The following is a 13,935-nucleotide window of genomic DNA, read 5'->3' as shown; positions in this document are numbered from 1 at the left end:
CACTTGCAGGCACACACACCTGCACACTCTCACACTCCCTGGCACACACACTCACACACAGACATGCTCACAGGCACACACACTCTCACACTCCCTCACAGGTACACAGACAGACACACACTTGCACACACTCACGCTCCCAGGCACACCCCCTTGCAGGCACACACACTCTCACACACCCCCGCACACACACACCCGCACACTCTCACACTTCCTGGCACACACACTCTCTCACACTCCCTCGCAGCCACACAGACACACACCCTCACATTCTCACACTCCCTGGCACACACACTCGCAGGCACACACATTCTCACACTCCCTCACAGGCACACAGACAGACACATACCCACACACTCTCACACTCCCTGGCACAGTCCCTTGCAGGCACAGACATTCCCACACTCACACTTGCAGGCACGCACATACACACTCTCACACTCCCTGGCATACACAGAGACACACTCCATCGCAGGCACACAGACACACACTTGCACACTGTCAGGCACACTCCCTCACAGGCACACACACTCTCACACTCACACACACTCTCACACTCACACACACCCTCATACTCACGCACACCCTCGCACACACCCCTCCCCACACACTCTCACACTCCCTGGCACACACACTCACACACAGACACACTCGCAGGCACACAGACACACACTTGCACACTCTCACGCTCCCTGGCACACTCCCTTGCAGGCACGCACACTCTCACACTCCAGCACACCCTCACACACACACTCGCAGGCACACACACTCGCACACTCTCACACTCCCTTGCAGGCACACAGACACTCACACTCGCACACTCAACGCTCCCGGGCACAATCCCTCGCAGGGACACACTCCCACACAGTCCCTCGCAGGCACGCTCTCGCGCACACACACGCACACACACACACACACTCTCTCTCCCACCGCCCGCTCCCCGGCCCTCGCACTCTCTCTGACGCCGCTTGCGCATTTCCTGCGGCGGCCCCGCTCGGGTCCGGGCGCGGAGCGCGGCGGGAGGCGGGCGGGAGGCGGTCGCGGGGCGGCACCGGCGGCTCTGCCCATCGCCAGGGCGGCGGCCGCCCAGCCGGAGCCCGCCGGGAGCCGCGCTCGCTCCGCTGCCGTCTGCCCCCCCCCCCCCCAAACCCCGATGCGCGGGGGTCGCTCCGCTGGGTCCCGGGCGGCGGCGGCGGCGGCGGCGGGGGCGGCGCGGATGGAAGGTGCGCGGGCGGGCGCTCTGCGAGCGGAGGCTGTGCGGTAGGCAGGGCTGGGGGCTCGCCCGGCGCCGCCGATTCGCGCGTGTGCGTGTGCACAGGGAGCGTGCGTGCGTATTGTTGCACGGGACGGGCGCGGCGCGGGGGCCGGGGATCGCGGCTCTGCCTCCCCTGCCAGGGCCGGCCCGGGGTTATGGTCTAGGTGGCGGGACGGGGCTCTCGCTCGCCCCGAGGGCTGCGTTACGCTCGGGCTTCGATCGCCTTCGGGGGTTCGTGCGGACGCCTGCCTCCCCCCTCCTTCTCCCCCGCGGCGGCCCCGCTCCCTTGTTTTCCGCTAGGAACGCGGGCGAGAAAATCCATGTATTCACTGGGTGTCGCAAGAGCGAAGGCGAAATAATCGAAGGTAACGGCAGCGGCGAGGCGAAAAGACCCGCAACCGCATCCTGCTCCCCCGCTCCCAGACCTGCCCTCTCCTATTTATTGGCGAGACCTCCCCTCCCTCCCTCCCTCTCGGGTGCGAGCGCGTTGCGCGAGCGTTCAGTCCCGGGAAAAGTGCATCCCTCCAGCCATGGTGGTTTTCAATGGCTTGCTGAAAATCAAGATCTGCGAGGCGGTGAATCTGAAGCCCACGGCGTGGTCCCTGAGGCATGCGGTGGGTCCCAGGCCACAGACCTTCCTGCTGGACCCTTACATAGCCCTCAATGTGGACGACTCCAGGATCGGGCAGACGTCCACCAAGCAAAAGACCAACAGCCCGGCTTGGAACGATGAGTTTGTCACCGACGTCTGCAATGGCAGGAAGATAGAGATGGCTGTTTTCCACGATGCCCCCATTGGGTACGACGATTTTGTAGCTAACTGCACTATACAGTTTGAGGACTTGCTGCAGAACGGGAGCCGCCACTTCGAGGACTGGGTGAGTGTTTGCGCTGTAGATACACACACGTACGCGTGATTTATCTGCCGTGCAGGGCATGTAATGGCTCTGAAGGCTTCTCATTATTTCCATGCTTTGTTAGACTGAGATAGGCATGGTTACTGTGTATCTGATGCGTAGACTCTATGGGCAAGGGAGGAAAGAAAAATACCCTGATTCTGAGCAAGAGACATATAATTACCACTTTGGTTTCTGAAACTATGTTATGTAAATACAAGTCCGGTTCTTTTATTCTGTTTGAAAAACCCTAACTGAATGCATCCAAACGGAACGTTAACGCAAAACCCAGATCCAGCACTTAGACTGAGTTCCTAATTTCCGTGTGAACGCTCTTGGTCAGCCTGGCGATGATGAGCCTTAAAAATCCAAACCTGACCTCAGATACGAGACTCTTGAGGGTCCTCGTGTCATTTGAAAGCTCACTGCATCAACGCTGATGCTCCTCCTTCCTTCCCCCAGATGATCTATGCCTTTATGCACAGAGCTAATGCAATGCTTCTTCAAATACCTGAAACTAATAAAAGGGTCCTGGTGGATTTTGGCCCCAACCAGACAAATTCTGTTGCCTATATACACAGTGTGTGTGTAGCAGCTTCTACAGCATCTTCAAGACCCAAAGGCTAATGTGCCTTAGTGGAAGTACAAAAAAAGCTGGAAAACCCTTGGTCTGACATTCTCAGGTGCTGTGATTTAACATGGAAAAATCAAACAAAAAAAGAAACACAAGAAATGTGAACATGCACGTTTCGCATTTCTGCAGTTAAACAGTTAAATGGTGCATCCTTTAAATAACATGTATAATGAAACAATAGTAGCCGCCTTCTCATTTTAAATGTTCCTTGCGTGACCAGACATCTGAAATGTGCGTGCTCATCTTTTTGTTTATTTATTTATTATGGTCAAGGATGCTAGTCGGGGCAGTATTTCTTTGGCAACTAGACAAAGAACTTAGGACTAAAGTAAAAATAGCGATAGTTAATAGCTCTGAGTTTCATTTATTCTTGGGGGCTTCTTTACTTAATGCAGTAGTATAAAGAGATGTCAGAGTGATGGAAAAGCGTGAAAGAATTAGGCTGTATTTATGCTGATTAGGAGCTGAGTAACTTTACAGTTAAAACTTCTGTGTTTACAACTTTAAAATATTTTTCACTTCTGCTACGTATGTTACGTTGTGATAATTAGGATCTAGATTATTCTATAAGTCTATAGTTCTATAAAAGCTACACTTCAATAAGCTCAGATGATAAAACTAGGTGATAGGCAGAGGAAAAATAGCCAAATCTGGAAAAGACAAATGCAGCAGTATTGCAGATGTCTTTTACCTGGATTGAATAGTAATCGAGTTGGGGCTCTCTTGAAATCAAGAGGGGATTAATCTTTGAGACCAATGGGATGAGGACATCATCATGGATTTTTAGTGAAAGAATAGTTATTTTGTATGGGGGTTTTTTTGTTTGTTTGTTTGGGGTTTTTTTTGTGTATGGTACATGGTGTGAGTTTGTCGGCAAATCTGGAAGGACCTTGCAGGTTGCAGATGCCAAGTTTGAATTTTGACGGGGCTGATGTGCTGGGGTATGTCCTGGCTCTGATTTGTAAGATGAACTCAAACATCCAAACATGTTCCTTAGATAAATAGTGGAATTTAACAGACTGAGGCCCATTGTAAATGTGATCTGGAAGGAGCTACATAGCTGAATCAGATAAATGCTGTGCTTTATTGGACCAGGATTCCTTGCTGTCCAGCATCCACTGGGTGGGAGGAGACGAGGGAGTGACTACGCTTGTTGTCTGTTGATGTGACAGAATTGAGGACATGGCAGTGGATCATAACTGGTCAGCCCAATATAATTCAGCTTCTGAAGCATCATTTAGCTCATTTTATGTGCTGTAAATCCTCGTAGTTTGGATTGGTTTTGTGCAGTACATATAATACACAGTGTACAACACCCTGCCTGTATCACAGAATTGGTGAGGAGGCAATTATTTATAGGGTTGTGCTTTACCCTTTCCAAAATCTTCTCATTTACTCAGTTTGTCACTTAATTGTAATAGCAAGTGTGTTTATTGAATTGTTAATAGGTAAGAGCAAGTTCTTTGAAGGTGCCTATAAAATCACAGGGTTTTGTCTGATTTCACTGAGTTAAAATAAGGCCCATGGCCATGACATTTCTATGGAGTCCATAGTGAAGTAAATAGATTTATTGGTATCCTCATTAGTGTCTTGAGTCTGTATTAAAACCTGCAAAAGACAAGCTGCCTGTGAAATGAATGGGTTTCACAATGCAAGGAAAATGCATGTGGCCTAAACCAACGTTAGGCTAAGATCTTCTGATATGATACAGTCCATTTCTTCTGTTTGATAAGAGGACTAATTCCTTCATTTCACTTTTGGCATTAAAGGCAGATATTTCTGTAGTACTCTGTCCCAACTTTAAAACAAGCAGAGTAAAAGCAGCAATCACAGGAACCCACTTCTCTTTGCTGCCTGAAATAGCAAAGAAATGCAACCTAAGAAAGAGTCTTGGAGGCCATAAACTCTTTATATGCCATTCTCTTTAAGCAGTCCTGTAAGTTTGAACTGGGTACCGTATACTTGTTTAGTGTGTTTGGTGGGATTACACTGCTACCCTTCTTTGCCTTCAGAATGATACAACAGTTCTTGCAGGACTGGACTGTCACTATTCAAATAGGTTTGAGAAAATGCTCGTGTGCTGAGAGCAACTCCTGTCAATACATTAATACTTTCAATCTCATATAATACAATACGTATTTTTGTATGGAAATTTAAATATTTGTTTTATAATATCTGCACTAGGGTCAAGGTTACATTACTTCTCCTGTAATGTATTTCTACTTCTTGTCAGAAATCCAAAATGCAAGAAAGACTTGCAAAGAGATAATGTTTTGGTTTTTCCCCCTAAAAAGAAACTGTTTCTCTTTTTAGCCAGCTCACCTACTTTGATTGTTTTTCTTTTGCTGTTGTGCAAATCGTGTTTTTCTGGGAGATGATTTTTTTAGGCAAATACTGGGTATTTTTCTCACTGTTAAGCCTGTGCTATATACTGATGCCATGGTTACAGTGGAAACACTAATGATAAACAAGCACAAAGCTTGAAATCATGGTAGTGTCTATTGTATTAGAACAGGTCAGATACGTATTAAAAATCCTGGTTCCTTTTATCTACAAGGTATTCAGCAGTTAAAAAATGATTTTTATGCTTATGAGATGTATACTCCCTGAACATATATATATTAAAAAAACCCCAAAGTTCTGGCCTAAAACAGTGGTTCAGATTTTGTTTCAAAGTTGCTATCCAATAAACTACATGCTTTTTTTTTTGTTTGGTTGGTTGTTTTTTTTTTAAAGAGAAGTATAAAAATATTTGTTTGGGTTTCTAAAAAAAGTGTATAGTGGCAATTAAAAACATGGCTGCTTTTCCAGTGGTGCATCAATACAGACATTGCACAGTAAAAGTGTCAGTTGTGCAGAATTTTTTATAGATGGCTACAGAGCAGCTTTAAATAGAACTTTGGATTTATGACGTTACAGGCTTTTCTATAAGCATATAGAATGTTATACAGAATAGCACGAAGTATTCAAGAGGATGTTGATGGACTTACACTTTGAAAAATGTGAGACAGAACAATAAACAACCTGCAAGTTCTGATTGACAAGCAAAATAATAACGCAAAGGCTATGGCTTCATTTTTTGAGTTAGGTAATTCAGGTAATAATAAGTATGGTAATAAGTATGGTAATAATAAGTATGGTAATTCAGGTAATAATAAGTATGTCTTTATCCCTTAGCAAGTTTGCGGACAACACTAAGCTGGGTGGAAGTGCCGATCTGCTGGAGGGTAGAGAAGCTCTGCAAAGGGATCTGGACAGGCTGGACCGCTGGGTAGAGTCCAATGGCATGAGGTTTAACAAGGCCAAATGCCGGGTCCTGCACTTGGGGCACAACAACCCTATGCAGTGCTACAGACTAGGAGAAGTCTGTCTAGAAAGCTGCCTGGAGGAGAGGGACCTGGGTGCGTTGGTTGACAACCGACTGAATATGAGCCAGCAGTGTGCCCAGGTGGCCAAGAAGGCCAATGGCATCTTGGCTTGTATCAGAAACAGCGTGGCCAGCAGGTCCAGGGAGGTTATTCTCCCTCTGTACTCGGCACTTGTGAGACCACACCTCGAATCCTGTGTTCAGTTCTGGGCCCCTCACCACAAGAAGGATGTTGAGGCTCTGGAGCGAGTCCAGAGAAGAGCAACAAAGCTGGTGAAGGGGCTGGAGAACAGGCCTTACGAGGAGCGGCTGAGAGAGCTTGGGTTGTTTAGCCTGGAGAAGAGGAGGCTGAGGGGAGACCTCATTGGTCTCTACAACTACCTGAAAGGAGGTTGTAGAGAGGAGGGTGCTGGCCTCTTCTCCCAAGTGACGGGGGACAGGACAAGAGGGAATGGCCTCAAGCTCCACCAGGGGAGGTTTAGGCTGGACATTAGGAAAAAATTCTTTACAGAAAGGGTCATTGGGCACTGGAACAGGCTTCCCAGTGAGGTGGTTGAGTCACCTTCCCTGGAGGTGTTTAAGGCACGGGTGGACGAGGTGCTGAGGGATATGGTTTAGTATTTGATAGGAACGGTTGGACTCGACGATCCAGTGGGTCTCTTCCAACCTGGTTATTCTGCGATTCTGTGATCTAGCTTTCTTTCACGTGGCATATATAAACGTTGCACTTGAGTGGGTGATGAAGCTGCAATGGTAATTCTAAATGGTAATTCTACATTTTAATTAGTAGAATTGGGATCAGGAAGGAAAACTCAGTGGATATTTAGCCTTGTGGTTACACTCCTGTGAATTATCACAATCAATGTTTATGTATTTGCATGGTTGGTAGTATGGGTTTTGAGTTCAAGTCTGCTTTCCAGAGTTGATGATAGATGAAATCAGTGTGATTGGACTTAAGCCAAAGATTCCATCTAAGGGTCTTAGCTGTTAGCCTGGCTATACACAAGAAAACCTATTGAGTCATCCTAAGAAATCCTTTTGATGGGCTAAGTACCAAAACTCACTAAATCAGTCAGGACATTGTGACGTTTAGCAAAAAAAGCTTCTTTCTACTGAAAATATTTTACAGCTGTATTTAGGTTAATGAAATAAGTTCAATTTTCTGCTGTCTTAAAAAAGTCCCTAACACTGTCAGGAAGAAAATAAAACACAGATTTTAACGAGGTTTTCTTTGCTAGTCCTAAATATCTTCAATACTATTTTTTTCTCTTTTTAGTGCTGCTTCTTAAGATCTAAATTTAAAACATTATCCTTTTTTTAAAAGCCAGCATCCTTTCATATTTCCATTTTATCAATCTGAAGTTAGTCATGCAACTGTGCCATCATTGCGTAAAGCAAGTTTATTATGAATTAATATATCAGTAGCAAGTTGGTGATGAGTTATGGGAAATAGTGTGAAGAAGAGGTATGCTGTTTTACATACTTGTTGAACACTTAAGTATTTTTACATCATGCTTACAGTGAGCTGTTGAAGAACTTTTCCTATTGGAAAGAGTTGGGTTTTACGCTGTAGTACATGCAGTTAGACATGTAGGTGGGTGGAGCTGTGACTATTGTGGTGCGCACTTCTCCTAAGAAAAATAACAGTAACAAGTATGTCATACGTTAGAAAATCTGAAAGCACTTTAGAGAAAGGTCAATATTCCTTTTTCTCTTTGGGCAGTTGAGAAGTAGGTGCCTACAATCACCCAGCAAGGCAATAGCAGGGGAGGAAATAAAACTCTTCCAAGTCCTTGGTCCCGTCAGCTATCCGTGGATATGAAAGGTAGAACTGTCTCCTTCCAGTGTCTCTAATATGAATTCGCTTGAAAGACTCCTTAGGTCCTTATCAGAATTTTTCTGTTTGCTTGGTTGGTTTTTGGTTTTTTTTAATTGTGTTTGGTTTTTTATTATTTTTAATGCCATTTCTGTGGCTGAACTGGGAACTCGTTTCAGTCAGCAGGTGATCTGTCATAGCTGGCAGACAGAGAATGGAATCATGATTTGTTTTAGTGCAGGTCAGCCTGTGTGTTAACCTCTGGTTGTGCCATACATTGCTGAAGGTTGGCATTGGGCTGGCAGAGTGTGATTGTAGCATATTTTCATTTTTATTCTCATCTACTTACTGAACTTATCTGTGCTGATGGTGTTGAAAGGCCTAGAATTTTGCTTGTGAAAGCTTTACATCTCATTTAAACTGTGGTTCATGGGCAGCTGAAGACCATTATTATCAGAATAGTATTTGTTGCAACGAAAGGGAAATTGCCATCCTATTTGATAGGTTCCTACATGACAAGGCTGTCATTGAGCAAGATCTATCATGTTTAGAGAGCGAGAGTGAGAAAACTACAGGGGATCAGCAGGTTTTCACAGAGATTTGGGGTAATTGTGAGGGTGGGCAGTTGTCAAGAGGAGATTAGAGATTTGGGAGAACACTTTGTGCAGGTAGGGGTCTTCCTTGCCTTCTCCCTCAGCCTGTCTTGCTCTTGTGCCTCCACTTCTCCCACTCTCCTGGGTATGTGGTACAGTCACCATGCAGCTCACCCACTATCTCGTATCAATCCTTTTCTACAGCTGCATAAATCTACTCCTACTCCCTGCTAGAAATATTCTCTCTGAACAGCTCCTGCTTTACCTGCAATGCTTCCCAGCCTGCTGAGAAGCAATAGAGGGGGAAAAAGCTGCCTCTGCATTTGTTACCGCAGGGGGAGGGAAAGGGCAAATTGAGGATTGGAAGACAAGAAGCATGGAGAGAAACCTGGGGGAGGGTAACAAATAGTTGCTGCTGCCCCAGATATTCCAGGTGCCCTCTTGGCAACAGCAGAAAGCTACTGTAGGAGAGGGATGAGTTGGCATAGGGAAATGACTAGTTGAAGGCCATATGTTGCTTGCTGACCTGTTTTGGGGGATTTGTTTTGCCTGCTTTGTGCAGTGCATAGCTTTTGAAGTCTTGCTTCAGATATGAAAAGAATTGCTCACAGCATGAGAAGTGTGTAGTAGAGCATGCATTTCACTCAGCAGTGAATTATCATACATGCAGGTCAGGATTTGATCCCAAGACTGATGAGAAGCTCATCCTACTGTTACTAATATCAATACAGATACTGATACAAAGTTCCACATAGTGAAAGTTATTCTGCTGAACTCTGTAGAAAGCATTTGTTAGAACAAAGTTACCGGTAACAGAATCCAGTTCATAGGTATTAGGTCAAAGCTGAACTTGAAGAAGAGTCCCAGTGGGGTGAAAATGTTTGCCACATGTCCTTGTACTGATTTTTAGACAGTGTATATCATTACTTCAGCTCGGGAGGTTCCGTCGGCACCATGGAGAACTTCATGGCTGTGAGTAAAACATTGGACTCATTGGGTTCATTGGGTGTCATGCTGGCATGTGTTTAAATTCTCTCCTTAGCTAGGGTCTGTGTTCCAAGGGAAAACTGAGAATAAATAACATTTAACAACATCCTTTACTTTGATTTTACTCTTGCTGATTTATTATTCTTCTGCAAATCTTGCACATGCAAGCCTGGTTTCTGCTTTTCTCAGCCATCAAAACCACATTTTTGTCCTCTCCATCCAGAATTCTTCAAATAGTGACGAAATGCGGATTTTATTTAAGTTGGGATTGTAGGATTTGGCATCTTAAGTGTGTTTAGTTTCCATTCCCTAACTAAACTTAGGTTTGAATTAACTTTCTGGGGTTTTCAAATTTTGAAGGGAGGCTGTGAATATGATTTGTAAAAACTTAGAGGTGAGAGCTTCTCTGCATGGAATTGACTGGTTGAATTCAGTCCTGCCTTACCTGGCACTGTCTTAATCTCCTTTCCCTTACCCCACTTATTAGACTATAAGAGAAAGAGATTTGCAGTTCATGGCAAGAGAGATTTTGGAAACAATGGAGTACATAAGTAATGGCAAATTCATGGTCAGGGAGGACTGAGAAGAGACTTTCCCTTCATCCACATGGCAAGGTAGGGCTGGAACTATCTGGATATGGAATAAGATCAGAAGTCCAAAGACAGCTTGGAAAACTGCCAATTTTTGAAGGGACAAAAGAAACCCTTTTGTCAGGCTAGACAGAGCAAGGTCTGAAGAATGAAGATATTTCACGTGCCTTTTTAAGTCATTCATATTGTAGCAATTACAAGGGTGTCTTACATTTGAGGGGAAAGCAGTCATGACAGAATATGGACAAAAAGTTTTATCCTTGCATTTGTAAACCACTGCTTTCCTATTTGGCAGGCAGTCACTAGAAGATTTTAGAAGTATATTCAGCAATATTAATATGAAACCACAACTGTAAAGCTAATAAATAATTGCAGAGATTGGGTATCTTTAGTGGCAGTTATGTACTTTGCACTGTATTTTAGTGAAGCAAAATGCAAATGAATATGATGTAAGAACATCTGTAGAATTATTATCTACTCTGATCATTAATCACAGTCATTAGCTTGAATTGGTAGTAAAGTTGATTTCTGAGTGTCCTCTCACTTACATTCCTCTAGGACTTAAAAATTCTTAAATTATCATTGCTGTGATTTAGCAGGAGTTACAGATGCCAAGATTTCACATATTTCTGAATAGCATGGCTGAAAAACCTAGTGATACCGTCATGTTCTCATTAAATCTAACAAGAGCTTTAACATCTATTTTATTGGAAGCAGTGTTAGAGGAGTGCTGCATATTTCTAAGAGGTTTACTCCCTCTGAACTTTATAGGACTTGAGTTGTTGGAGAACAGAAGTAAAGACAGAACATTGCCTTTAGAATTAAAAAAGGCAAAGTTTGATTCCATTGGAGGCTTGCATTCATCCATTTCTGCCTTATATCGGCTAACTTGAGCTGATTTAATTGCTTCAGACAATAGAATCATTTTCGTTATTTCTGGTGTACTGTTGGGCAATTTCATCAGAGGCAGGATAAAAAAAGCATGAATAACGGCTAGATGTTACCAAATAAATTTCACATCTGCATTGTTTGAACAGCGAGTCCCCATTGTATATCTGTATCTTAAATGAAGACTAGGTAAACTTAATACTTTCCAACTTAGTATCTTTCAGTACTTTACAGTATAAATATGTACCAAGCCTTTTATCATGGGGGACCTGGTTTCTTATGCATTTTAGGGCTCTTCATTCTTCGGTAAATTGGCGTTTTTAATGTCATGTAAAAATATCAATGTTAGCATTTATAAATATCTTTAGATGATGAAGTGGTAGCAGTGAAACAGACATAGTGGTCTTGGAAGAGAAGACTGATGCATACTCTGCATAGGTGACAAGGAAATAGCTTGGAATTGCTTTGCTTTGTTTCAGAAATTGAAAGCTAGCAAGACAGTAATATTTTCTCCTTCCTTGTTTTTTTTTTTAATTTTCCTCTTTATCATCTATTCTGTCTTCAAGCTGCAAATTCTCCATCTTTCATTATCTGTTCTGGCTTCAAGATGGTCAAGAAATGATAGGGTGACCTTTACAGGATTGTACAAGATTTTGATGTTGCTCATGCTAGCACGCTCTAATCTAAAGAGACTTATTACAAGTACAGTTTTCTTACTCGGACCTTATTTACTCATTGCATAAGTCTTTGTGGCATCTGTCAACTTCCCATTATTTCAAGGTGAGATGGATCTATCAGCTTTGAAAACTGTGTCTGAAACTATGTTGGAAAAGGGAAGGCTAAAGGTTGCTCATGCTGTGTCCACTTTGTTCTCTTTCTTACATGGCTCTAGTTGGATTTATTGAGGAATCCTTTTTTTTTTTTTTTTCTAAATTTTCCTATGAGTTTTCTTGCCTTTTCCTTCCTTGTAACTCCATAGTGCCTTGGCACTTCTTGAACATTTGACCTCATGACCCACTTCTCTTCTCCTTAATCCACTGCTATCACCTCATCCTGAAATCCTGGCTGGCTGTTTTAACTTCTCCTTCATTTTCCTTCTTGCTATATCCCACGTATCCATATTACTGTTATTTCCACCACTTCACTTCTTTCCTTCTTCTTGTCACTCTGGTGAGCCAGCAAGCTCCTTGTGTCAGTAGGACTCAGAAGCATCTTTAGTACCTGAAAGTCTATGGTGTTTGCCCAGCTGTTCTCATCCAGAGCTCATCCCCATTGTGCTTCTCAGCAAGCAGCAGGGAAGTAACTGATCAGATTGGTGGCTGTCAGAGCAGTTCCCTTCAGTCAGAAGAAGCGATGCACAGTTGCCAGTTAGTTATACTACAGAACTGATTGAGGGAAGAAGTGCAATAGGGTGGCTTTGAACTTCAAGCAAAATTCTCTGGTTTTAGCAGAGTCAGTGGGGTGTTGAAGGAACATGCTCTGTCCCCGAAAACTAGACGCTCCCAAGTGGTGGAAACACTGTTGTAAAACTTTAGTTGGTACTGACTACTGGGATTTTCAGGGACTCCTAATCACACAAAATACGTAGTATTGTTTATTTTTTTTATATAAAGCAAAATTACGGTTTCTGTCTTCAAAAAATTACAGTCCAGGCACAAGTGGAAAAGGCAGACTGGGGAAGCCAAAAACAATAATAGGAAAATACTTACCAGTGTGAAAGGCTCTAGTGGTAGCTTTGCTTGGTGTCTCTGACTCAAAATCTGAAGATGAGAGGCAATAGTGGAAATTCTGCTGGAGGTATTTGGAGATCCTGATGCTTTACGTGATGTTATTTTTCTCCTCAAGGAGTTGTCAGGTTTAGAGGGACAGCCCTCATAATCTCATCCGTGTTTATTTCTGAGCATCTTGTGTAGCTTTAAGAAATTTTGGGATCACCCACTTGTAGGGAACTGCAGGATTTTTCTTTATATTTCCATGAAAACTACTATGAACTATATTATTATGTTGGAACTTTCTTCTTCCTCAGTAGCTGTGTTAGAGCACTACCAGTGCAATAATCAAATGTTATATAGGGCTAATCTTACGCAGTAATGCCACTGGGCTGAGATAAGCTTTGTTAAGTTTTATTACACACTTACTCTTTGTGCCAGCAAGTTCTCAGAGCCATGTCAAGGCTCTGACTGGGGGAAAGAGGAAATTAGAGTTTCATTAGCTTCTCACAATTATTTTGTAGAAGTGCTCCTATGATCCCTTTAAGTGCTTGACAGTTCACGCACATTCTTGGGTAGGGGATATCATGTTACTTCTTGTATATATCATTTAAGAGGACTATGGGGTCCTGATCCTTTTTTGAAACACATTACTCTATAACAGTGTATGATATAGAAAAATGAATAACAGCAGTTGACCTCTGTCTGTCATAGCCCAGTGCAGTGCAAAAAGTAGTATCTTTGCTATGTTGGTTTTGTCGGAAAGTAGATGTGTGAGTAAGTGAAAAACAATATGCTTTCAACAAACACAAAAGAAGTTTAAGTCTGTAGTGTGTGTCGTACACTGTGGGATGCCTAAGTTGTCTTGCACACCAATTCAAAGCTGATGTTCCTATATTGATTTAATGGGAATTTCTTGTGTGGTGTTCTCTGTTGCTGAAACTGTTGAGAGTGCATATGTCCTTTGGTTGCACACATAGTGATGCCTCTGTGCTAGTAGCAGAGTAGGGAGACAGGTAAGATACTTCACCATCAATTTAATTCCTTGTTTAGTATTGCACTTTATGTATTTCTCAGAATTGAGACCTATTGTAAATTTTTCAGATATGTGGAAGTCACGTGAAGTTTATGTTCCTGATTCAGCAGTCTTTTGAAAGTGTTACCCAGCTTCTTTTCATCAGTGGTTTTCAGTATTGTATC

At 43.3% G+C, this 13,935-nt stretch overlaps 1 protein-coding gene across 1 annotated transcript in view; it reads left to right on the top strand.

The window, feature by feature from the left end:
- Positions 1 to 1,740: 1,740 nt before the first annotated feature.
- PRKCE (protein kinase C epsilon) overlaps positions 1,741 to 13,935 on the top strand; it is a 296,234-nt gene continuing 284,039 nt past the window's right edge. The window contains exon 1 of the mRNA XM_069852631.1: positions 1,741 to 2,133. Coding sequence (XP_069708732.1) covers positions 1,786 to 2,133 — 348 coding nt within the window. The 5' untranslated portion in view covers positions 1,741 to 1,785. The remainder of the gene's footprint in view (positions 2,134 to 13,935) is intronic.

The sequence above is a fragment of the Phaenicophaeus curvirostris genome, chromosome 2 (assembly GCF_032191515.1).
Source record: "Phaenicophaeus curvirostris isolate KB17595 chromosome 2, BPBGC_Pcur_1.0, whole genome shotgun sequence".
In the NCBI taxonomy this organism is placed as follows: Eukaryota; Metazoa; Chordata; class Aves; order Cuculiformes; family Cuculidae; genus Phaenicophaeus; species Phaenicophaeus curvirostris.
Note: the sequence above shows the minus strand (reverse complement) of the source record. Positions and strands in the feature narration are given on the sequence as shown.